General features: G+C 47.8%; 1 protein-coding gene across 3 annotated transcripts in view; it reads right to left on the reverse strand.

Annotated features, from left to right (window-relative positions):
- LOC147034004 (suppressor of fused homolog) overlaps positions 1-26,173 on the reverse strand; it is a 112,762-nt gene that overhangs the window by 45,962 nt on the left and 40,627 nt on the right. The window contains exons 1-4 of one of the 3 annotated variants that reach the window (XM_085874803.1): positions 14,561-15,321; positions 14,084-14,308; positions 566-702; positions 39-181 (exon numbers count right to left, since the gene is read on the reverse strand). In XM_085874803.1, coding sequence (XP_085730929.1) covers positions 39-181; positions 566-702; positions 14,084-14,308; positions 14,561-14,688 — 633 coding nt within the window. In that variant the 5' untranslated portion in view covers positions 14,689-15,321. Of the gene's footprint in view, positions 1-38; positions 182-565; positions 703-14,083; positions 14,309-14,560; positions 15,322-26,173 lie in introns of those variants that run through there. The other 2 variants (XM_085874811.1, XM_085874820.1) reach the window with 2 other exon arrangements.

Here is a 26,173-nt window from a genome sequence, read left to right on the forward strand (position 1 = left end):
ATGGTGAATGACAAATGACACAACCACAAGCCACTTGCCTGAAGAAAGGCAACGGTCCCAAGTGGGGTACGGAGAGGCTGGAGCTGAGGGTCAGAGGTCAGCAGCATATGCTGAATTCGAGATTCATTTCCATCCAATGGGGCATGCCAAGAAACATGGTCACCAGCACACAGCGTGTTTTCTGCAACACACACAAACGTGATGTGGAGCAATGAAGAGGTGAAGCACACACTAAGTGTTTAGATAGGAATGCAAGAAAACATGTGCCCTATAGTGATCTGAAGGAGTGCACGAACGACAGTAGTTAGAGAAAGGTGCAAAGACACAGGAATGTTGAGATGCCACGATGACTTTTGCAGAGAGTAGGCAAGCTATCAAGGATACCCTGAAAAAATGACCAATTCCTGCACCTTCATTCGAACCTCAAGCTTTGCCAGCTGGTTCGTGAAAGACTTTGGACAATAACGTTTTCCGGCCGACCAGCAAAGGAAAATGGGAATAAGTGGGGCAGATAGTGAACTGCAGTACTTTGAGAAGTGTGGAAAGACCACACGGTGCAACCAACCAGAATGGAAGACATATCGTGCCAGTGCTTGCATCAGTTCTGCCGGCCATGTTGGTGGTCCCGTTTCGTCCGGTTCTTTCTTTAAGCGGAACGTGAGTTCAAAACCAAACCCACTTGGTCGGTCTGGCGCACCTCGGCTGCACATATAACACAAAACAACATATAATATGATAACATATCTCACCACATCAGATTATGTATCAGGTCACTCCACCCATCATTACATCACAACTTGCAAGAAACCTTCACCCCAAGATGGATGAACAGTCTTTCTCTCTCTCCAGACACCCCAAAGTTGCTGCAATGAGGGGATTAAAAAATATTTTAAGAATGGGATATTAAACAGTCATGGACACCTGTATTTCACTTTTATTGAAATCTCAAGCAACAATATTTTTCTGTCTACAAACTGGTTTCCACATCATATTCAAGTTTTAGAATCTATATAAACTACACCAGCACTCAGTGGAGAGCATACCTCCGCCAGGCCGAACAGTTCACGTTTTGTATCCCACCGATAAGCTGGATCTGGATCTGGACCTGAACCAAAATCAAATCAGTTTGTTGTTACCTAACCAACTCATCCACCTCGTTTTGGCATAACTCGTCCACAACTTTTTGAAAGACAATATCATGCTAGAAATAGTTTTTGGCCCCATCTCTCAATGGTGAAGAATCATGTAAAAAATTATAGTATCCAGATCCAGATTTGGATCTTCATCAAAACTGAATCAATTCGTCCTTGTCTCCCACCCAATCAGTCGACCAGGTTTCATCGGAATCCGTCAAAACCTTTTTGAGATATCCTGCTCACAGACAGACAAACAACCAGACAGCGGTGAAAACATAACCTTGGGTGGGGAAGGTAAAAATACAACAGTGTCTGTCACTTTATCTATCCCAATTGCTATCTCCTCTCCAACCGCTCCATGCATTGTCACCAAACTTCATTGGCAGAATTAACAATCTCACAATTCTGCTTACAGCGTATAAACTTAGTTAACTTTTAATCCATTCGGTCCAGTCAAAAATCAAGTTTGTTAAACTTCGCAATGCTGACGTCACGGTATTCGAGTAGGCGGTGCTTCAAGCCCAACTGTCTGGGATTTTCGTCATCGTCTCAATTATTCCATACATCACAGTTTTATAATTGTTGTTCTATTCCCATCCCATCCCATCCCATCAAATGCCATTCCAAACCTATACATGTCAGGTGCATGAACACTGAAGCTATATATCAGGGACAGCTGCACCAATTAAATAAACCTTTATCATCAGAGCAATATCTTTTGCTCAAGATAGGATAAGTTGCATCCAGGAAAGTTTAAAAATCATGTGTAGAACACATAAGTACAATGCTAGTTTTTTCGTATGTGCATGTATTCATGAAGCGAATTAGTTTAGGAAAATAATGTGGAAAAATCACACCAGTGATACCTAAATGTTCCAAACTGTCCTCCAGGACAGGGTTTATCTTTGACCTTTAGCCATCCCAACAAGCCTGGATGACACTTTATTGTACACCGCTCCTTCCCAATTCCATATCCAGGCGATGCATGACGTCATCGCCGGCCATCGAAGGGAGTACTCAATTTTTACTCCGTTATTCTTTTCTTTCTTGTTTGGCCGGGCAATATCTCAGCCATTCTTTGTGCTAGGAAGCTGTAATTTGGAGACAAAAGTGAAGATGTGTTTTGGCAAAACCAGTATTTTTTTATTTTTTGATTAATCAGCTAATTGATTTATTGCAAAATTATGATCAATTTATTTATTACTATTTTTTCTCTCATCTGGGCAATATCTCGGGCACCTTTTGAGTGAGGAAGCTGATATTTGGATATTCCAATGACCAAGTGATTTGACGAAAAAGGGTATTTTTGCTTTATTGATTAATCGATTAATTATTCATTTTTCAATGAATTACTCATTTATCAAAGAGTTACAGATTCGGATGAAACAGTAGTGGTTTTGGTATGCTAATAACCAATTGATGAAGAAATTAATTGTTTTATGATTGCTATTTATTTATTTTAATGATGCAATTAATCAATTAATCAATCTATTATTGCACACCGGTCCCTCCCAATTCCAGCTCGAAGCACTGCACGGACAGCAGCATCGCCAGGCGCCTAAGGCACCCCGGCAATGTCTCCTACTGGAGGATTTGTTATTTATTTATTTATTTGGCATGGGGCAGTGTACTTTGAATGTACTTTCACTTGTGTTGTGATTTTTTTTTTAACCAAGTTGTGACCTATTTTGCAAAATAAGGTGGACGCTCGTTATACTGATTTTGAAATTATGCATGATCGGCCCAAAATTTCTGCGACTCATTAGGACTGACTCAATCTGTCAACTTCCCGACCCGGATCTCAACCAATGGTACTCCATCTCTTCTGGATCTGATTTTGACAAATTTCCGTGACAATATCTGCTGCTCTTCTTTCACTCCAATCGGTTTTTCTGACCACGTCCTTGTCAAAGTGGACATCTCTCTGGCTGTTATCAGACAACCACCTCACCACCGTCAAGTCTGGCATTTCACTCGAGCCGACTGGCAGGGTCTCCAAGCAGCCCTCAAACTTATAGACTGGTCTCCTATCGCTACTTTCTCCAACATCAACTCATCCTGGGAATTCTTTCAAAGAAACTTGCTCTCCCTCATGCACAGATTTATCCCCTCTCATGTTCAGTTGTCCTACCCTTCCTCCTGCCCTTGGTTTACTGAAGCTTGTGGTGAGGCAGTTGTCCTGAAACAACTTGCCTTTGCCTCATGGAAAGCAAACCCAACTGAGGGCAATCTCAGTTCCTTCCACAAAGCTCGGAACAAGTGCGTATCTACCCTCAGGAGAGCCAGAAAACAACATCTTTCTCATCTCAAGTCTGAACTCTCAAACCTCTCTCCCTCCTCAAAATCCTGGTGGCGTTTAATCAAATCTGTTTCTGGTGTATGTTCCCCCTCCATCCCCTCCCTTACCTCAAATGGCTGCACTGCTGATACCGCACGTGATAAAGCTGAATGTCTAAACTCGGTGTTTGCAGCTAAATCTTGTGTCCTAGACCCATCACTTTCTCTACCCACCTTACCCAGTCGCACCCAACTGTCCCTGGACTCTGTGTCCTTTTCTCCTGACAAGGTGGAGAGCTTGCTTTCAAACCTCGACTCAGATTCTGCAACCGGTCCAGACGGCATCAGCCCACGTGTCCTCAAAGCCTGCTCTTCTGCTCTTGCTCACCCTCTCTCTGTTCTATTCACCCTCTCATTTGCCCAAGGTCATCTGCCATCTGCTTGGAAATCTGCTAACATCACTGCCCTGCATAAAAAAGGTGCAAAAACAGATCACGGCAACTACAGACCAATCAGCCTTCTTCCAATCATCAGCAAGGTTATGGAATCCATCATCGCTTCAGACATGAAATCCTTCCTCTTCTCCAATGGCTTGATTTCCGATCATCAATTTGGTTTCAGACCAGGTCACTCTACCCTGGATATGCTGCTTCTGCTCTCCCATCAATGGATGGAGGTCCTCAATGCCAGACAGGAAATCCGAGCCGTATCCCTGGACATATCACGTGCTTTTGACACAGTCTGGCACACTGCACTACTCACCAAACTCTCTTCCCATGGTATTCAAGGCCATCTCCACTCATGGCTCGCAGACTTCCTCTCCTGTCGCAGTCAATGTGTGGCCCTAAATGGAGTTCTTTCATCCCCTCTTCCTGTGCAGGCTGGAGTTCCTCAAGGTAGCGTTCTGGGCCCTGTTCTTTTTCTGGTTTTCATCAATGATCTCTCCGACTCTCTGGAAAATCCTCTATTTCTCTTTGCCAACGACTCCACCCTCTGCCGTACCATCTGTCATCCTCAGACCGGCAAGCAGCAGCTTCTTCGCTCACTGCAGATCTGGATAAAATCACAAACTGTTCCAACACGTGGAACATGTCTTTCAATCCAGACAAATCTCACACTCTCATTAAGTCTCTTTGAAAGGACCGTTTAGAACCCCCCCCCCATCCACTTTCTCAACAATCCTCTGGAAGAAGTCCTTTCTTTCAAGCTTCTGGGTCTCACTATCTGCCATGACCTTTCCTGGGAAAGTCACATTGCCAACCTCGCCTCAAAAGCCAGTCGCCGACTGGGAATCCTCCGTCGTGCAAAGTCCTTCTTCGGCCCTCTTGAGCTCCTGACCACTTACAAAGCTTTTGTCCGTAGCCTGATGGAGTACTGCTCTCCCCTCTGGGCTGGTGCTCCTGCCTCCCACCTTTCTCGGCTTCACGCTGTCGAAACCAGGCCATTTAGGATCATCGGCATCTCCCGCAATGAAGCTGAGTCTTTGGGCCTCTCACTCAATCACCGCAGGTTGGTCAGTGGTCTTTCTGTCTTCTACAGACTCCTCTCCAGCCTTGCCCCCCTGCTCTCTCTGCGATTTGTCTCCAACACATTTCCACAGGGCGCTCAAGGTCCGCCAACAACCCCCTTCTGGTAAAACTATCAAAATCACGAATCACTGCTCATCTTCACTCTTTCATTCCTCTTTTTTCCCACCTTTGGAATAAACTTCCTCACTCTATTCTTTCCCATTCTGCCCTCCAGGCTTTCAAAACAGCTGTTCACCACCACCTCTTATCATCCCCCATCCAAATCCTTGATCTTTTCTACCCCCGATAATCCACCCAAGCCCACTTCCTTCAATTCCCCCGCTTTCCTTCCTGAAAGTCCATCTTCTCTTCGCCATGTTCCCCATCCCATCCCCATCCCTCTCCCTTCCACAGTTCACCTAATGTGTCTGTTCCCCACTGTTTTGTCCCTTCCACTCCTGCCGCTCTTGCCTCATGCCCCCTTGCTGTGAGTTGTGTGTTCGCTCTCATACGAGCCTCGACCAAGGTATACAAAAAAAAAATCCATGAATTGTAGTGCTACTAGCTAAATTTGGTATCAAAATCACTGGATTAATGACGGCTATGCTAATAATCAATAGATGTATCAATACTGTAACTGTGGTTGACAGAAAAATACAAAATAGGCCAAAATATAGCAAAATCTTGTTTTGGTTTCATGATGAAAAGTGTCTAATATTTTCTATATCTTAGTCATATACATGGTAAATGCTGACAATGCTTATGTAAAAACTTTCCCAGTTAATTTCCAAGCAAAATTGCACCAACTAGTTGGGGAAATATTGTAACATAATGTATTAATAAACACAAAATAATGTTTCCCCCATATTTTTGAATAGCTGTTAGAAAGTGAGCAATTGCTGTCATTTGGCATCACATTTTCATGAAACCTGGTTAACAATAAGCTGATATTAAAATTCTTCAATGGGATCTGATATTATGATTTACGTTTAGATTCACATTCACCAGTCAATTCACTAACTGCACAGAATAGCACGGACATGCCTTGCCCAATCATCGTCGGGGGTGCCGTGATGATGGCGTATTACTTGAAGATAGGCTATGGCGTTCCTACACAATACTGACATTTTGTTCCACACACGGGAGACACGTGCACTGGACAATTAGTCCGATTCCTCATCATCCATCATGGTGAATGGGTTTCGGCAGATTTCATCACCAGACGTGCATGCACCTGTGCACTTTAACCGCTTGGATCTGCAGATGCATCTTGCAGTTGCACAGTTTTTACATTTACAAGACACAATATCAATGAATTCCTGTGGTAGGGGATCGGCTACCATCAACTGTGTGTGGGTGCAATTTACCACTGGTAGGATAGTACTTGCACCATTCATTGTCAATGTGTGAAGGTGATCAGGAGAAGAATTGTTTGCCAAATACCAAATCTGACTCTGGAAGTGGGCACCTTTGGTGTGCTGGATAAAACATCCCTCGGTTAGAGGAAGCTTTTCTCGATCTTTGGCGTCTTTTTTTCTGAAACAGCAAGTCTCGCACATCATTGATTGTTGCAGCATTCATGTTTGGCAAGTAGACTCAGCCAATGAACTCCTCCACGTGTTTCTCTGTGGCCTCAGAAAGAGTTCCACGTCCAAGATTGTTCAATAGAGCTGCATGCTTCTAGAATGTCTTCCATGTGGACTTTTTGACATTCCCACTCAGTTGACTGACAGTCACATCCTGTTAAGACAAGATATGCTGGGATGTTCCTTCAGAGAGTTTGAGTTCACTAGATGGCATGGACAGCAATAAAGTATCACTGTTGTGCAGTGCCTGTTCTCATCCATATCTCTTGACTCAGTTGTGCTGCAAAGTGAATTGAGAGCACCGACACGTGTCTTGATATGAGATGATGAAATGCTCAGACTCTGTTTGACAAGCTACCTCATCATGTAGTATTATGCGTGTATCAGCGTCTTCTTGAGTTGATTAAAGAAGATGGACATCTGATCCTTGGGATGATCCTGCAGTATTTTCATCAGGAAAGCCTCCAGATGTGATGAACTCACAATTTTGCAAAGAATCCCTTGCTTTGATCAGAATTTGCAGAATCAGAAATTCACTCAGATTTGATTTGTTCACTGGGAGGTTGATGAATTGTTTCCAGCTGGCAGGTAAAGGAACCTCTCTGCCATCAACCTTACGGGGTATAGATCTGCTTGGACCTGCTCATTTTGCTTGGATACCAGATATGATTGACTCTTTCCTGTATCTATCAAAGACAACATCTACCCTTGCGCATCCTTCATGGAAATGACTGAATACTGCATGACTGAATGCATCAGAAAGATCCCAAATGTCTTTTACCCTGTTGGTTCTCCAATTGCTTTTAACAAGGCTTGACCATCAATAATGGGGCACATTTTAAGTTCTGTCGTTGGAAGGGTCTCAATGCTCATCTCGTCCTCTGGAATCTTTCCAAGTGCAGCCTTGTTGGTGAATCATAGATTTTCAGCTGTGTCTTCGATGGAGAATGGGACTGGTGATGGTTCATGACAAAAGCTTTTTGAGACCTATCTCATGTTTGGCATCTTTGTCTTCCAGAAGCCACGAAGGAGCACTTTGTCCACCTTTGCTGTTTTGCCCCTTTCTGTCAGATCTGTTTTGTTCTAAACAGTGCACATAGTCTCAAAACAAACACTTTGTGATTGTTTCAGCTTTGTGTGGAACCCCACTTCTCTTGTACATATCTGGGTCTCCACAAACACTGATTTTGATTTCTCCATGTGTTTGTGCTGTGAGCAAAGTAGTCTTGATGTTTTCAGTGGCAATGTTCTGAGTAGCAAGGTATGTCAAGTCAACTGTTTAGTAGTAAAGACTGAGAATTGTTCAAGTTGATCCACCAGCTTTTGAACATCTTCTCTGTCTCTTTTGATCCTTGAAGTGCTGATGTCATTGTTGGCAGAAGGTGCAAATTCTGCATCTTCTATGGTCAAGACAAACATGACGGACGTCTCATCAGCAAGGGATGTATACTAGTTGGTGTTATTTTGTTCGGAAATGAAATGGGAAAGTTTTTATATAAACATTGTCAGCATTTACCATGTATATAACTAAGATATAGAAACTATTGCACACCAAAACATGATTTTTTTTTTAATACACTGTTGAGGCTCGTATGAGAGCCAACACACAAGGGGAGCAAGAGGCAAGAGGGGTGGGAGATTAAAGGAAAAAACAGTGGGGACAGAGACATGAGGAGATCTGTGGATGGGTGAGGGATACACAGGGTAAACAAGATGGACACTACAGAAACTTTCAGGTCCTTACACAACAGGGACTTTCAAGAAAGAAAGGAGGGAATTTAAAGGAGGTGGGTTTGGGGTGGATTAACGGGGGTAGAAAAGATCATGGTTTTGGATGGGGGAAGATAAGAGGTGGTGGTGAACAGCTGTTTTGAAGACCTGGAGGGAAGAGTGGGATTGAAGAGTGTGGGAGTTTGTTCTAAAGGTGGGAAATCTATATATCCATCTATACGTTTGTTCCGATCACATCTATACATCCAGTAGCCTTCAAGTTCTGTTCTCCAATTACTCTCCTCATGAAACCATGTCACACTTACCGCAACTACATCATACTATGTGCTATCTAATTAAGTTTCAAACTCTTCCATCTAATTATTGAAACTTCTGGTGTTGATTTATATTAAAAAAATTAACTTTTCATTTCTGTAATTATTTTTTCTGCCTTGTCTTACCAGTTCCCATTGTGTGCTGAATTTTTGGCTGCAGGTTGCATCATTGGTTTGGGGCGCAGCAATGTCGCTGATGTAGTGCCCCTATTACTAGTATACACCCCCTGGTGTTATTTCAGTGGTCAACGGGGCTCGAACTCAGGACCCTATGATCCCAAGCCACCACCCTAACTGATTAGCCAACACCAGGCTAGGGTCTTACCAGTAATGTTATCAGAAGCAGTTCCCTCATTTATACCCAATTCATCCTCCTCTAACCTTAAAAAATCCTTAATTACTTCCTCAATTCTTTCTGCAAACATTGCTGCCCCCATCCCGTTTAGCTTATGTCCCTCATTCTGGAAACACTGCCTTTGCCCCCAAAATGGCTCCCAATGCTTCCTAAATTCAAAACCTTATTGATGACAACATTCTTTCACCCATATGTTAACATCAAGAGCAACACTTAATATTAATTATATTCCCTTTCCTATTCTTGGAGGAATACCAGAAAACTAACCTCACAACTCAATGCATTCAGTCGCTTACCCAATATACTGTACTTTTTTAATCCTCCGAGTGAACTTTCCCGACATTATTTGCTCCAACGTGTATCAAAACCAACGTCTTCCTGCCATGACCAGCCACATGTCATGTAACCTTCGTTCAAAATAACACACAACTCTATATCTATGATCCTTTCTGTTGAATGAACAATCTACATATTTAGTAGTTTCATCCCCCACCAAACCATCACTACATCCTCACTACACCTTCACCCCTGCCTACACTCGATACACCCTCACCCTGCCTACACTCGCTACACCCTCTCCCTGCCTACACTCGCTACACCCTCTCTCGATACACCCTCACCCCTGCTTGCACTCGCTACAACTTCACCACTGCCTGCACTCACGACACCTTCACCACTGCCATTCTCATCTGCAGGCACACTCCACAAACAAAACCAATTTTTATCCATAAATAGTTCACACTCCGTGAAGCTCAACAAAGTAGTTATCCATTCCTTCAACATAACTATAACAATCCTCAGGTTTGCCACTTCGACACACTTCCTCCAGTAAAGTCTACCCTCCACTATTCCTGATACTGTTCATATCAAGCATTTATCACAATGCTTATTATCTTCCTCGATTCTCCTTCTTACCCAGTTGACCCCTTGTCACTACCTTTCTTTATCTGCACTGCCCACTGACTAATCAAATGTTAAAATGGAGAGAGTTCATTGAACACCTTACGACATGCAGTCTTGAGAAACAAGGACATGGAAAGAGTTTTTTCCAACTCGTGCTTTGCATTTCCGAAAACATTCTACATTTATTTTGTGTGTGAACTGTGCATAAGACATGATGGTAACCACACAGCACGATGCACTGCAATATATGTCAGAATGCAGAATCTCAAACAGTTATTCTGCCCTCAGGGCATGACATTGCTGATTCGCATAGTTGCTCTTCCCTCAGGGCATGAATATTTTGTCCAAGTATTGCTGAACGGAAGGTTTCTGAAAGTCACATAAAGTCGATTTGTGTTCTACAGTGTTCATGTGTACAATTAAATTGAAATATAATAAATATTATAAAAGTTGGAGAAAAGAAAAATTTGGAAGTTTACCACCATTGATGCAGCGTCTTAAACACCACCTTATTTAACACATTAGATTAGTTATTCGTGCCTATTGATTGTGTAGGTTATGACGTATTTTTTGTTTGACTGCCAGACAGGCAGATCAAGTAAAAATATTATCTCACTCCTCTCTGCGCACGTGTGATCGACACAAATTCAGAGCCAAAGTACTGTTAAACTACAGGTTTGTTTTCATATTGATGTTCCGATTCATGTTCAATTGTATAGCCTGGTGTTGGCGCAGTGGTTAGGGCAGCGGCTTGGGATCCAAAAGGTCCTGAGTTCAAGCCCCGTTGGGCCACTGAATTCATACACCAGGGGGTTGACTCAGCCTGTCATCCTTCCGAGGTCGGCGAAATGAGTACCAGTATACTGGGCCGGTGTATACCACGGTTAAAATAGGTGTACCATATCCCTGTGTCGTAAGAGGCGACCAGGGTTGCGTCAGGAAGGGCATCCGGCGTAAAACATGTGCCAAATCACTATGCGGATCATACGGATGATCCACTGTGGCGACCCTCACGGGAGCAGCCGAAAGAAGAAGAAGAAGAAGAAGAAGAAGAAGAAGAAGAAGAAGAAGAAGAAGAAGAAGAAGAAGAAGAAGAAGAAGAAGAAGAAGAAGAAGAAGAAGAAGAAGAAGAAGAAGAAGAAGAAGAAGAAGAAGAAGAAGAAGAAGAAGAAGAAGAAGAAGAAGAAGAAGAAGAAGAAGAAGAAGAAGAAGAAGAAGAAGAAGAAGAAGAAGAAGAAGAAGAAGAAGAAGAAGAAGAAGAAGAAGAAGAAGAAGAAGAAGAAGAAGAAGAAGAAGAAGAAGAAGAAGAAGAAGAAGAAGAAGAAGAAGAAGAAGAAGAAGAAGAAGAAGAAGAAGAAGAAGAAGAAGAAGAAGAAGAAGAAGAAGAAGAAGAAGAAGAAGAAGAAGAAGAAGAAGAAGAAGAAGAAGAAGAAGAAGAAGAAGAAGAAGAAGAAGAAGTTCCGATTCATGTTCAAAACATAACATGAAATTGTTCCTCGATCACAAACTGACGTTTGTAGAGACAGACAGACGGACGTGAATCAATTGCTTTAACCCCACTTTTCGCTTCACGTGCACGGATAAATACGTACTGCCTGCCGTACTGCGCTTGACTTGCAGCTAAAACGACAAGGCATTAGCTAAAGAAACTAAAACGAGCTAAAACGACTAAAACGATACCTTACGCAAAGTCACAATAGCAAACACGAGGAACAACAACAATAACTACATTAATTGCTTCTGCCACGAATCCACCAAACGCTACAGAATCTCATGAGACTCCTGGAGGAAAGAAAAAGAAGGGACATGCCTATTCATGATAGAGATAAATTGTCTAATAAAATAATATCTGTCCAATAAAAGGTTTTCAGGTGTGAAAAACGAATATATAAAAGGGCCATGAGGTTCCTGGAGGAGACTTGTACAATGAATCAAACACGACAAGAATTTTGAGACATCTGTGTGATTTTTACAGGAATCACAAGGACAATAGCAGAGCATGAACAGATATGAATCAATAGAGTATTTGGGGATTTCATGAACCTGCAAATATCCCATGGCATTGCGAACAATGTGCTCAGATGGAACACGAAAGGCCGACCCATGCAAAGATAAATTTGCTCGAAGAGTAGTTGGTATGTGGAATGATTTTCAAGGAAGGATGGTAAGATAGGGATGGTTTGGCAGTTTTAAAAGGAATAAGGGAACTAGGTAGAGGCGAAGACAACAGAGATTGTCAATGTATTCGCTCACAGGTTGGCTGGGACGATTACACGGGTACAACGTTGCACATGGGCCGACCTGTGTACAGGATGTTCACTTTCCCCAATGCATGCATCCTTCTCCATGTTCTTGTGCGTGCCTCATCTCCTTCTCTCCCGCCCTCCCATGTTGAGTAAGAAAGGAATACACGTGTTCCTCGAGACAAGGCGCGAGTTTACATGGGAAGAGTTGCCTTTTGGTACGATTACATTCCCGAAAACACACTGAAGTCTCGCCAGGCTGTATTTAAATAGCACAAAGATATCTGGTAAATTTAACGATATAAAACACGATTTGGAATCGCAGCGGAAAACACGATTTGGAATCGCAGCGGAAAACACGATTCGAGTGCTTCACCATATGGTGACAAGGATGGTTCTACGGCTGGCAGTGGCTATGAACGTACATTAAGGGAGGTTTTGAAGTCAGAGCTGTTTGACACCCTTGTGCCATTAGACAACTAGAAACTGTGTGGGAAGTTTATAGAACTATTTCAAATAAGAATAATCCATATGTGGTAGACGAGAAAAAGAGACTTAAATACATTTTTCACAGCGATAAACATCTCGAGGAACAGATGGTGTGCAGTGAAGGTAAAAAGGCAAGAAAAACAAAAAGAAAATTAAGTATTTCGGTGAGGAAGTCGATATGTTGTGTACTGGTACATCGGGTGAGGTCGCAGGGTGGCATATAGGTACTCACATTCGCCTCTGAGCTGTCTAGCCTGGGTTTGAATCCTGACACAGCTATGAATTGTCGTTCTGGTGATTCACAGGCAGGGTGATTCGTCAATGTGTGTGCCGTCCCTTGGGATGGATGTTAAAATGGGTGTCCTGTCTGCCGGCGTTAGTTGATGTGTCCTTCATGATCCCACAGTGTCCCTCATGAAGAGTAGGCGAGCTATTGCCGGCACCCTGAACAAATTACTAATTCTTGAACCTAACTACTTAGTCGAATGTCAGGCCCAAGCAGATAAATGAATGACTTTGCCAAAAACTTCCACCAGCCAACCCCACAAGAACGTGGAAATAAGTGTGGCCGTTGAAGAAAATAATAATAATAATTATAATTGTAATAAAGAAGAAGCAAAACAAAACCAGTGAAAAACAAAAGCTTCCTGCCCTGAAAAACAAGCAAGTCACCATGTCGTTGGCTGTCCATCCTGGTTTCCCCAAATCCCTGCCCCTTACCCCATCCTTCCCCTTGTGTGAAGCGCATATGCATCCATATTTATTACCTCGACTGTTAATCCCTTGGAAGTTAGACGTTCGCCCTTGGGGAAGGTAATTGGGGTGATTGGGATATTATGACGAAGATGGGACAAGAGCAAAATCGTATTATTTTCCCAAACGACCATTTTCCTGCGTCTGGCCTGCTTTGCATTTCCGAGGAATTTTTTTATTTTTATTTTTTAGGTTTCTGTTCCACAAACTCAAAACGCTGTCACGGCTGTTTGAATTGCATGGTGAGGTATCTAAAAACAGCCGATAAGTCTGGGTTGAAGCTGAACTTGAACTCGGAGCCTCAGGTTCTTAAATCTGATTTGATCGCAAGGTTTCTCCTTTGCTAGAAACACAAAAGATGAGAAAAAAGTCGATGAGGCATCAATCCGCGACTTCACCCGATCACCAATCTCTGTACTCCACTCAAATATCACCCGCACACCAGTCCTCTAAACCACACAGACACATAATGGGAAGCGTGCGAGGCAGGCCATGTGTGGCCCCACTGCCTGGGTGGGCTAGGGACGAGGAGGGAGCATAGGGGAGCCACGGCTGCCTCGCATGGCAAAGAGACCACCCATGCTGATGCTGCGAGGCTGGGGAGGAGAGCACGGGCGGGTGTTGTGGGCAAAAGGTTAGTTTTGGAGCTGCTTGGCTAATCGGCATGTCCTAGAGACTGTTAAATTCATTCATTCTTACACACCCCTCGCATCACTTATTCATTGCTGGTTCGTTTCACCCGGTGGATACTCACTCGCTCACTCTTTCGTTTTTTCTTACTCACTCACCAACTCAACCCACTCACTCTCATGCACTGGGATGGGTGCTCCACGCATGAAGCAAACAGGAGGGGTCCACCCTGGTAACCTGGTACGCACGGGTGAACACGGCCGTCCCCGTATAGGTCAGACAAGCCCAGGCTGATGTAGTGCCAGTGCTCCGGCACAGTGGGTTGAGCTGCACCCGGACATCTGTACATGCTCACGTAGTCCAAAGGATCAGGGCCACCTAGCCTGTAAGGAGATGGGTCAGCAAGGAAGGTATCCCGAGGACAGAATGACACCTTCTATCATTCCTATTGAATGGAGGCGAATCGATTCCGATTCCATCTTTCTTTCGAAACAAGCTCCTCCATGTCTCCCTTAAAATACACCATCCCATCCAAACTTGCTCTTTGCACAATATTCTTCACAACGAGATCTTCCGACTTAGTACCCCCTGGTTATACGTATTATCCAGTCGGATTTTCTCTTCCCTGTACGTACCAGTACTTGACGATGGCGGTGACTTGAAGTGGGTTCGGCTGAGAAGGGTATAGTCGCCTGCACTCCTGGTAAATCGCCTGAAGACCCAGAGGAGTCGTGACCCCAACTCCTCGCCGTTCAGAAGCCATATGGCTGATAACCCTCCAGCTCAAGGCTTTAGGTCTTCGAAGCACAGATTCCAGGAAAGCTCCAATGCCCACGATGTTTATGCAGGTGATCCCTTAAGTATCCTCGACAAGTAAGAGGGAGAAAGGAGAGAGTGAGAGTGAGAGGGGAAGGAGGGGGCCAGAGATGGCAGGCACGGAATGGAGGAAAGGAGAATAATGAACAGAAAGGAGGAGAGAACGAGTAAAAGGGAGAGAAGTAGGGAAGGGATACACGGACAGCGAGGAGGTAGACACGTGGGGGAAATGGGGGACGAGACGGAGATTGCAGACAAGCAGTCTGTGCTGCTGCAGGTAGCCAGTGGAGTTTGCGCGAAGTGAAACTTTGCGTCAAAACAGGGAGCAGACCGCTCGAAGCCACGCCCTCTCCGCCTCCGAGATGCTATGCTCCGCCCCCATCGGCCGTTTCGTGCGGCCACCCACGTTGTCCAGCTGCGGAGGCCCTGGGCCGTATTGTGCGAAGAAGCAGACCCGCGAACTTTGCACAAACCTCTTCGCGTTTCCTCTTGAGATTCTCACTCTCCGTAATCCCTCTCGCGTTCCGTTGTTCTCATCTTGCTTTCGATTTCCGTGACTTTCCTTTTCCTGATATCCTGCAAAAGCATCACTTAACTACATTCACACGATCCCATCTTGAAAATATGTTTAATATCAGTCTTAATAACACAAGATCACAAGATTGACTTTTGTAAGACAATTGTTTGAGTGGAAGGTTGATGAGTATCAAGCAATTCCTTCCGTTATAATAATAATAATAATAATAATAATAATGTAACTTGGACACGTCATGAGATCGCTCAACTATGACGTCATTCCCGAGAGGTATCAAACTGCAATGAAAAAAACAACAACATATAATGAGTTAGTGTGTTCGTCATTATTGTAGACTGCTAAATTATTGATAACTTGGAAATTATCCCGACTATGTGTGCTATTTTACTTAAAAATTAAATTATGATTCATTCTGACGTTACTCTTAATACTCATAATTCATTTATCGAGTCATCTCGTTCCTTCTGGTGACATTCATGATCATATTTATCCAAACATCTTGATCCCGCAATGCTTCACGAAGCCCTGGTAGAGACAGCTTAGCTGCAGCCCTTACCCCAACCATCCAGCACGTGCAAGGTCTGCCTCTTCCTCTTCTTCCCTCAACCATACCCAGCATGGTTGACTTCTCCAGACGGCCGTGTCGTGCAAGCATAACGATATGTCCAAAGTATAATATTTTCTGCTTTATCAGTGCTTCCAATGGGACGAGCTGGGGACCAGTCTCCGACGGGTTCAGAGATGTCTCACCTCAAATGAGCAATTTTGGAGCTTTTCTTAGTATAAACGGGATTTCAACGAAAAGTGATGATGTGGACCCTGACACATGCATGGTACATGTTTAACTTACAGACAATGGAGGTCTGCTCAGAAGAACTATCACGGGTGACTCGATATATATGTATATATATATATATATATATATATATATATACATATATATATATATATATATATATATATATATATATATATATATATATATATATATATATATATATATATATATTGTTGTGGTTACCAAATTCGCAAACCACCATTCAGGTCCCTCAGGTGAGGTATCTCGGTAAGTATATGTGTAGTTAGGCCCAAACCCGTTGTCTAGAGGGAATAAATGTCATTCATGCGTGCTGCGACTCTTCAGGATAGCCGTTTTTCTTTTACTATCTTTATTTTGGACCAACCGCCATTGTTACCACCACCAACCACAACATCAACCACCCACCGCGGCGCCGCTTCACGTCACACCTCGCAACCGTTGCATCGCCACCGTTCTTGCGCCGCTTGTGGGTACCGGTGTTGGACTCGTGCAGGGCGCGCGCCGAACAGCGTGTACAAAACCACGGATTTTCAGCTCCAAAAACGGATCAAAAACGACACACGCCCACTTTTGTTCCGTCCAATCGGTGAGCGAGGGGCGATTTGGCCCCGCCTCCAGGGCGTTGGAGGGCGATCGCTATATGCAAATTTATGGATCAAACAGCATTCACGCCCACTTTTTCTCGGGCCAATGGGGAGCGAGGTGAAAGGTCGAAGGCAGGGGGTCAAAGATGAGAGAGCGAAGCCACGGGGCTTATATAAGCGACCGCGTTCGTCAGTAGAAGAGAGTGAAGACTTCGCAGTCGGTGGAGTTGGGAAGAAGAAGCAAGAAGGAGTTGGTCGTCGTCGTCGTGTGCGTTGGAGTCGGAGCGAAGAGGACGGAGCTGTGGAGAGGCGGCGAGGGCAGACGAGGGGGTGCTCGCGTCGTGCCGGGAGCTGCACACCAGGGAGGCCGACGGCGCGACCTGGTCGAGGTGGAGACGCTCGTCGCGGGACTCGAGGCAGAGTAGAAATCCTCCTTTCCCCCGAGCATCAGCAACCCCCTCCTGTTTCCCCCCGCGCTGAGATAGTGCGACCAAGGGGGCCCCTTTCCCACCCCCTACCAGATACTGTCCGCGAGGCCCGCGGAGTTGAGGCACCATCGCCGCTCCGCGTCTCATCACCAGACGGGTAGGCCCGACCCGGTCTCGGCCTCAGGCCCGCCTCATCCTTGAGGGTTCTCTTTTCTTTTGTTTTTGGGAATGTGTGTTGTCGGCGCCGTCTGTGAAGTAAAATTGTATAAGTGTTGCCGTGTGCTAGCGTAATCGGTATGAGACCTGCATTGTCGCATTTGCTTTTTGTCTTCCTCTTTTCTATGTGCTTTTGGTGGAATTGTATATGTGCGCTTTCCGTTCATCGCGAATAAATGTGCTTTGTGTTGAACTGTTTCCCGCTTCGCTTCGTCATTTCTTTCATTGAATCCTCATCTTGCTTCACGTAAAGGGTTGGTAGTGGGCTGAATACGCCCGATAATTAATCGAACCGTCGAGGCCGACGATAACACCGCTCGGTTATCCCGATAGTACGGAACGGGTCACTTAAGTGGGCCGTGTCCGAAGTCGACCTGCGGCGAGGTGCGATCGCCCGGTCTACCCTCCGTGTGGGTACTTAGGTAGGTCGAATTTGGCGAGCAACCCTATCCCACGCGGGGGCTGATTGGCTCGATCGCGGTGAGACCGAAAGGTCCACCCGTGACTGGTTCCCGGCGTTAGTCCGAGAGGGTCACGACTGGATTGTCCGTCCGGTGGGCGACGTGCCGCGATACGAGTTACGTGGCCGTCAGCACGCCGGCGGGCGCGAATCCGTAACAATATATATATATATATATATATATATATATATGTATATATATATATATATATATATATATATATATATATATATATATATATATATATATATATATATATATATATATATATATATATATATATATATATATATATATATATATATATATATATATATATATATATATATATATATATATATATATATATATATATATATATATATGCATATGCCTGGTGTTGGCACAGTGGTTAGGGCAGTGGCTTGGGATCCAAAAGGTCCTGAGTTCAAGCCCCGTTGGGCCACTGAATTAATACACCAGGGGGTTGACTCAGCCTGTCATCCTTCCGAGGTCGGCAAAATGAGTACCAGTATACTGGGCCGGTGTATACCCCGGTCAAAATAGGTGTACCATATCCCTGTGTCGTAAGAGGTGACCAGGGTTGCGTCAGGAAGGGCATCCGGCATAAAACATGTGCCAAATCACTATGCGGATCATACGGATGATCCGCTGTGGCGACCCCTAACGGGAGCAGCCGAAAGAAGAAGAAGATATATATACATATATTGTTGCGGTCTTCGCGCCCGCCGGCGTGCGACGGCCACGTAACTCGAATCGCGGCACGTCGCCCACCGGACGGACAATCCAGTCGTGACCCTCTCGGACTAACGCCGGGAACCAGTCACGGGTGGACCTTTCGGTCTCACCGCGATCGAGCCAATCAGCCCCCGCGTGGGATAGGGTTGCTCGCCAAATTCGACCTACCTAAGTACCCACGCGGAGGGTAGACCGGGCGATCGCACCTCGCCGCAGGTCGACTTCGGACACGGGCCACTTAAGCGACCCGTTCCGTACTATCAGAATAACCGAGCGGTGTTATCGTCGACCTCGACGGTTCGATTAATTATCGGGCGTATTCAGCCCACTACCAACCCTTTACGTGAAGCAAGATGGGGATTCAATGGAGGAAAAGACGAAGCGAAGCGGGAGAACAGTTCAACAATAAAGCACATTTATTCGCGACGAACGGAAAGCACACAAATACAATTCCACCAAATGCACACAAAAAAGAAAACAATTCCATTTACACAAAAAGCAAACATAAAAGTGAAAACACAGTGCAGAGCTAATACCGACTACCGAGCACACGGCAACACTTATACAATTCTACTTCACAGACGGCGCCGACAACACATACCCAAAACCAAGGAAAAGAAATACCCTCAAGAATGAGGCAGGCCTGAGGCCGAGACCGGGTCGGGCCTACCCGTCTGGTGATGAGACGCGGAGGGGCGATGGCCCCGCAACCCGCGGGCCTCGTGGACAGTCTCAGGCAGGGGGTGGGAACGGGGCCCCCTTGGTCGCACTATCTCAGCGCGGGGGGAAACAGGAGGGGGTTGCTGATGCTCGGGGTATAGAGGATCTTTATTATCCCTGGTGTGCGTCTCCACCTCGGCCAGGTCGCGCTGCCGGCCTCCCTCGGGCGTGCAGCTCCTGGCACCGACGCGAGCACCCCCTCGTCTGGTGTCGCCGCCTTTCCACAGCTCCGTCCCCTCCGTTCCGACTCCAACGCACACGACGAGCAGCTCCACCGCCCGCGAAGTCTTGACCCTTTGCTTCCGACTCTCCTCTTCTTGACTCTCCGACCCGTTCTTGTTTGCGACTCTGACTCCTTCTCGTTCTGACTCCTTCGCGACTCTCCTCTGCTTGCTGACACCCTTCTGACTGACGAACACCGTCCTTTTATCCCCCCGTAACTTCGCCTTTGACCCCCTCCCTTTGACCTTTCACCTCGCTCCCCATTGGCCCGAGAAAAAGTGGGCGTGAAGGCTTTTTGATCCACAAATTTGCATATATCGATCGTTCTGGAGGCGGGGCCAATTCGCCCCTCGCTCACCGATTGGACGGCAAAAAGTGGGCGTGTGTCGTTTTTGATCCGTTTTTGAAGCAGAAAATCCGTGATTTTGTACACGCTGTTCAACGTGCACCCTACACGAGTCCAGCATCGGTGCCCATGAGTGGCGCGAGATGACGGTGATGCGATGGTGGCGAGTTGTGACGGTAAAGGTCGTGGCGGTTGTGGTGAAGCGGCGTTGTGGTTGGTGGTTGTTGTTGTGGTTGTGATCATGGCGGTTGGTCCAAAATAAAGATAGTAAAAGAAAAACGGCTATCCTGAAGAGTCGCAGCACGTATAAATGACATGTATTCCCACTAGACAACGGGTTTGGGCCTAACTACACATGCACTTACCGAGATACCTCACCTCAGGGACCTGAATGGTGGTTTGCGAATCTGGTAACCACAACACTACCCCCTTCCCTTTTTACAGACTCGTCCCGAGTCGTCAAATTTTCGTGTGCCATCATGAGTAGTTTTCCCCTAGTACATTTTACCTACGGATCCCTGAGTGCGACATTCATGGTATTCGTGTCCCCAAAATAAATAACCTGAGGGCTGCGTAACTACCTAAACAAACTCACTCACACGGACGACTTAAATAAAATTGCCGGCGCTAGACAGACATGCCGGGGGGCGCACTCATATTTACAGTACATCTTACCTTACTTACAAATTTTACACTAAACCATGGCCCAGGATCATTGAACTCTGCAACAAGAAAGCAGTTAGCAGGGAGCCAGGCTGCCCGCATGCAGTCTCTGACTCAAACAATGCAGGTGACAGGGAACGTGGCTGGCTGCTCACACGCAGTCCAAGGCCTTCCCTTTCGAACTGAACTCAGTGAACCACAACGGTGCATGGGCTGCACAAACGTAGTCTCCGTGCCAGCTCAAGCGGCACACGCAATGAGCACAACGAATGGATGCATGAACGCAAACACGGTGCACGGGCCGCCACTGCAGGCCCGTGTTGTAGCTGCCAACAGGGCAGTTCTTGCAGCTTGCAAACTGTTGCCTTGCGGATCCTGGCGCACATGGAAATGAACAGGGGGGGCAAAGCAAAAATTGAACGGGGCTGGTGAACGTGGGCAGTGGGCATGGCATGGCAAAGGTGAGCAGGCAAACACAGCCCGCAGAAGAAGGCCGCTGCAGGCAAACACAGCCGGCAGATGAACTGGCCGGCACAGGCCTTCAAGTACCACAGCTGCAGATGATCCGGCCGGCACAGGCCTTGCAGCAAAACAACAGCTGCCGACGAAGTTGGCCGGCCTCCGCCTTGAAGCAAAACACGGCCAGCCGATGAAGTTGGCCAGCCTTTGCCGTTCAATGGAGGTTGGTGGAGGGAGTGCGGTGGTGCTGGCCACTTGGAAGGCGGGCTCGGACCTACCTACCTGTCTCCCTCCCAACCTATCGCCTTTGCCTGTCACTGTACATACCCACTCCCTTAATTTGTCAAACCCCAATTTAGCCCCAACTTAATTTTTTTTTCTGTTGTTTTTATTTTTACTTCCCCACTATAAATCGTCCCCTAACCCCCTTTATCGTCCTTGTTCGGCTAACCTATCCTGTCACCTAGCCTACTCCCAACCCCTACGTTCCCTTCCCGGAGGGGAATAAGGGAGAGCTAACGTCCTGTGCCGAGGCCCAACGAAGCCTCAGGATGGCCTCCCCAGAGTTCGGCGATCTAACCCAAAGTGGGTCCAGCGGCCCACAACGACCGCGAGGGGATGGATGGTGCGGAGGGGTACATCTCCTAATCTACCCTAACCATTTAACTGCTAAACTACCCCGGGGCTTTCAACAAGCGCCTCTCGCTTAAACTATTGGTTCTAACAACCCAGATTCCCGTCGCCTGTGTTGGTGTCCTCACAATTTCGGGCCTCGCCCCCCAATTTTCGCTCCGTGCCCTCACACGGTCTCCTGGCTGGGACACGTGGCTCCCTTTGGCAGGCACGACCCTCTGCCGAATCTCCCGCTATGGCACCCCCGGGCACTACACTGCCTCCGAGCCTACCAGCTCCCTAACACCGGGGAGTGCCCCCCATGGCACCTCCCCTGAAACGCACACGTGGCAGGCCGGCCTCCCGGGTCCCTTTCCGAGGGTCACCCGTGCCCACTACACTGCCCACGCGGCTAATGGCGCCCCGGGCCCCCGCACCAAGCAGGCGCACCCGTGCCCACTACTCTATCCCGGCCCCCCATGGGCCCATGGCCTACCGCAGCCGACTAGCCTGGTGCCCGGGGTACCCACTCAGCGATACTCACCTTTCGCAGCCACGCTCCCAAGCCCGTCAACAGGGCTCCTGCACCCCTCCAAATGGGTCTCGAGCCTACTTTCCCACCAACAGCAAAACGACCTCCATTTTTCAATTTGACTAACCCAGCTAACTCACTCCACACTGACCCCGGGGTCCCTTGGGCGGGAGTCACTCCTCCCCCCCATCACTCATCGCACCATGCATTCCCCATTCACTCCACACACACAGACCCGCTGGCCTCACTCACTCACCAAGTACTCACCTCACAACTCACCAACTCTTCAACACACACACCGCTGAACTCTGCCATCCTCCTATCTACATCCCCTAACTAACTCGTGCTCCCACGTCGTCCCTTAAACTAGTAGCACGTTCCATTTAACACTACGTAGCTAAGCTACGTCCCCTCTACACATCCACAAGTCTGTCACTGTCCTCCAAATAAATCATTTTATTTCCCAACCTAAATCTGGCTACAATCCCTCTAACTCATCCATTCCACGGACTCCATGAGGACTTACCCCTGCCCCATGAAGTCGGTCTAACTAAGCTAACCCTTCCCCCTAACTAGTTTTCATCCTGTGCCCAGGTAAGGGGGTCTTTCATCCCTTGCCCAGGAATCCTGTACACCCGAAAGTGAGGCTTGCTTTTTTTTTTTTTTCCATGCGCAGCACCTGCGCGGCAACTCAGAGCTCGCGCACTTTACACCTGCCCGTGACGTCATGCAGCTGCACGTGCACCTCGTCCCTCCTTGGACGGTACCATCCGGCAGAGATACCCCTCCTGCCGGATTCCAACCCCACGTGCAGCCATGACGTCACCGTGCGCATAAAAAAAAACACAAGCCCCATGTCTCGAGGGGTTCCCCACGCGAACACATGTGCTTTGCCCGTTGGAGCTTAACACACACGATCGCGTGGAGAACCCGTCCGGTCCAAATCCATTTACCTGCCCAACTTTGTCCGTCCGCGGGATCGGCAAATCCACCGCGTGCGTTTCCGGACCGGGACTTCACTCTCGCAAGCGAGCACGTGGTGGTCTCGTGCGTTGCACAGCACGAACCGCGTGCTCACTGCTGGGTGAACCCGGCACGGTCCTCGAAACAACTACAGCCGCTACTCGGCTTTCTCTCCTCTCATGTCGCCTTCGTCGTCGCCATTCAACCCACGCACACCTGCGTGTTACGACGCACACAGTCCACACCATTAAACTCACCCCGGGAGACGCGGCTGCGTGCTCCCGCATGCCAACCGACATCTCCCTCTCATACCGCTCTCTCACACACACGGTCTCCCTTGCACACAGCGACCTTGCACACGGCCGTTCACTCACGCACGGTGCCTCACCACTCACACAAACCATACTACTTACACACGCGGGGGCACTCACCCGCGGTGCCTCATCCACACACCGTGCCTCACTCATACACGTGGGGGCACTTAACCGCGGTGCCTCATCCATACACACGGCGACACTCACACACGCGGTCTCTTCCACACAATGTCCCTCACTCATACACGCGGGGGCACTCAACCGCGGTGCCTCATCCACACACCGTGCCTCACTCATACACGCGGGGGAACTTAACCGCGGTGCCTCATCCACACACGCGGGGGCACTCACCCACGGTTCCTCACTCATACTGGCCGTTTCACTCACACACACGGCCTCTTCCACACACGGTTCCTCATCCACACACGGTGCCTCATCCAAACACGGCGTGCTGGGAAGCACGCACTCCAGCACCATCGCCACCACACCACTCACACACGGGGTCGCTTCCACACACGGGGACGCACCCACGCCTTGCACCACACACACAGGGACAACCACACTGGGGATTCGTGTCCCCACAAGGGTCTCCGGGGCCTCTATACCCCCCAAGCTCTCCGTGCACCTGTCCACAGCACTCGTCCCCTCAACCTCGCAAAGCACGACCGAACTCAGCTGGTCGTGACTCGCCTCAAGGGGGCATACTCCCTCCCCTCGTTCCTGGAGGAGGCCACCCAGGTGCTCGCACCGGGTCTCTACCCAGTCCGCCAGCTCACCCTCACTATCCTCCACTACCTCCGTGTGTGTGTGTGCGTCACTTACCCCGTCTTCCTCGTGTAGTCTTTCCTCTATTTTTTCTATCTCCCGTGTCTCTCCCAACTCTTCACCCTTTACCTCCCTTGTCTCAACTATTATTTCCTTTGTCACGGCCTTCATGCCCGCCTGCAGGCATCGGCCCATGTTCTGCGTCTCACCCCGCAGCTTTTTCATTTCTTCCCTCATTTGCTGTGTATTCGCATCCATCGTCGTTTTCACTTCATTTGTATTTGTATCCATCTTTTCGTTCATTTGTTCGTTCATGCCTTTCATTTCGTTTTTCATATTCGCTTCCATCTTTTCGATCATTTTCGCATTCATCTTTTCGTTCATTGCCGCCAGCATGGCGCATAGCTGGGCCATGTTGGATGCACTCAGCTGAGCCGTTTCGGCAAGGGTTGGGGAAGGGTTTTGGTGGAGAGGGGGGGGGAGGTGTCATACACTGCGGCCGCTGCCGCACCCATTTCGGGCCCTGGGTTCAGTTGGGCGAGTCCGTGTTCCTGCACAATCAACATTTCCTGCTCGGGGATTCCATCCTGGACCATGGATTCTACATTACTATTACACATACCTAATCCACCCGGCACCCGCTCGCCTTGAGACGCCATCTTGCTTCTCCTAAAGGGTTAATTTGCTCGCTCGTAATTTGGAGGGAATCGGGGGTCGCTTCTCTCACCCCTGGACCGATTCCCGTGAATTTAGCCGGAGACAGGAGAGCCCGTTTTCCTGTCTCCGATACCAGTGCCGCGAGGAGGGCGATGAGTTTATATCCCACTCCTGACACCAGTGTTGCGGTCTTCGCGCCCGCCGGCGTGCGACGGCCACGTAACTCGAATCGCGGCACGTCGCCCACCGGACGGACAATCCAGTCGTGACCCTCTCGGACTAACGCCGGGAACCAGTCACGGGTGGACCTTTCGGTCTCACCGCGATCGAGCCAATCAGCCCCCGCGTGGGATAGGGTTGCTCGCCAAATTCGACCTACCTAAGTACCCACGCGGAGGGTAGACCGGGCGATCGCACCTCGCCGCAGGTCGACTTCGGACACGGGCCACTTAAGCGACCCGTTCCGTACTATCAGAATAACCGAGCGGTGTTATCGTCGACCTCGACGGTTCGATTAATTATCGGGCGTATTCAGCCCACTACCAACCCTTTACGTGAAGCAAGATGGGGATTCAATGGAGGAAAAGACGAAGCGAAGCGGGAGAACAGTTCAACAATAAAGCACATTTATTCGCGACGAACGGAAAGCACACAAATACAATTCCACCAAATGCACACAAAAAAAAAAAACACAATTCCATTTACACAAAAAGCAAACATAAAAGTGAAAACACAGTGCAGAGCTAATACCGACTACCGAGCACACGGCAACACTTATACAATTCTACTTCACAGACGGCGCCGACAACACATACCCAAAACCAAGGAAAAGAAATACCCTCAAGAATGAGGCAGGCCTGAGGCCGAGACCGGGTCGGGCCTACCCGTCTGGTGATGAGACGCGGAGCGGCGATGGCCCCGCAACCCGCGGGCCTCGTGGACAGTCTCAGGCAGGGGGTGGGAACGGGGCCCCCTTGGTCGCACTATCTCAGCGCGGGGGGAAACAGGAGGGGGTTGCTGATGCTCGGGGTATAGAGGATCTTTATTATCCCTGGTGTGCGTCTCCACCTCGGCCAGGTCGCGCTGCCGGCCTCCCTCGGGCGTGCAGCTCCTGGCACCGACGCGAGCACCCCCTCGTCTGGTGTCGCCGCCTTTCCACAGCTCCGTCCCCTCCGTTCCGACTCCAACGCACACGACGAGCAGCTCCACCGCCCGCGAAGTCTTGACCCTTTGCTTCCGACTCTCCTCTTCTTGACTCTCCGACCCGTTCTTGTTTGCGACTCTGACTCCTTCTCGTTCTGACTCCTTCTCTGCTTGCTGACACCCTTCTGACTGACGAACACCGTCCTTTTATCCCCCCGTAACTTCGCCTTTGACCCCCTCCCTTTGACCTTTCA

Source organism: Eptatretus burgeri, chromosome 1 (assembly GCF_056783735.1).
Source record: "Eptatretus burgeri isolate ZD-2024b chromosome 1, Ebu_testis_v1, whole genome shotgun sequence".
NCBI lineage: Eukaryota > Metazoa > Chordata > Myxini > Myxiniformes > Myxinidae > Eptatretus > Eptatretus burgeri.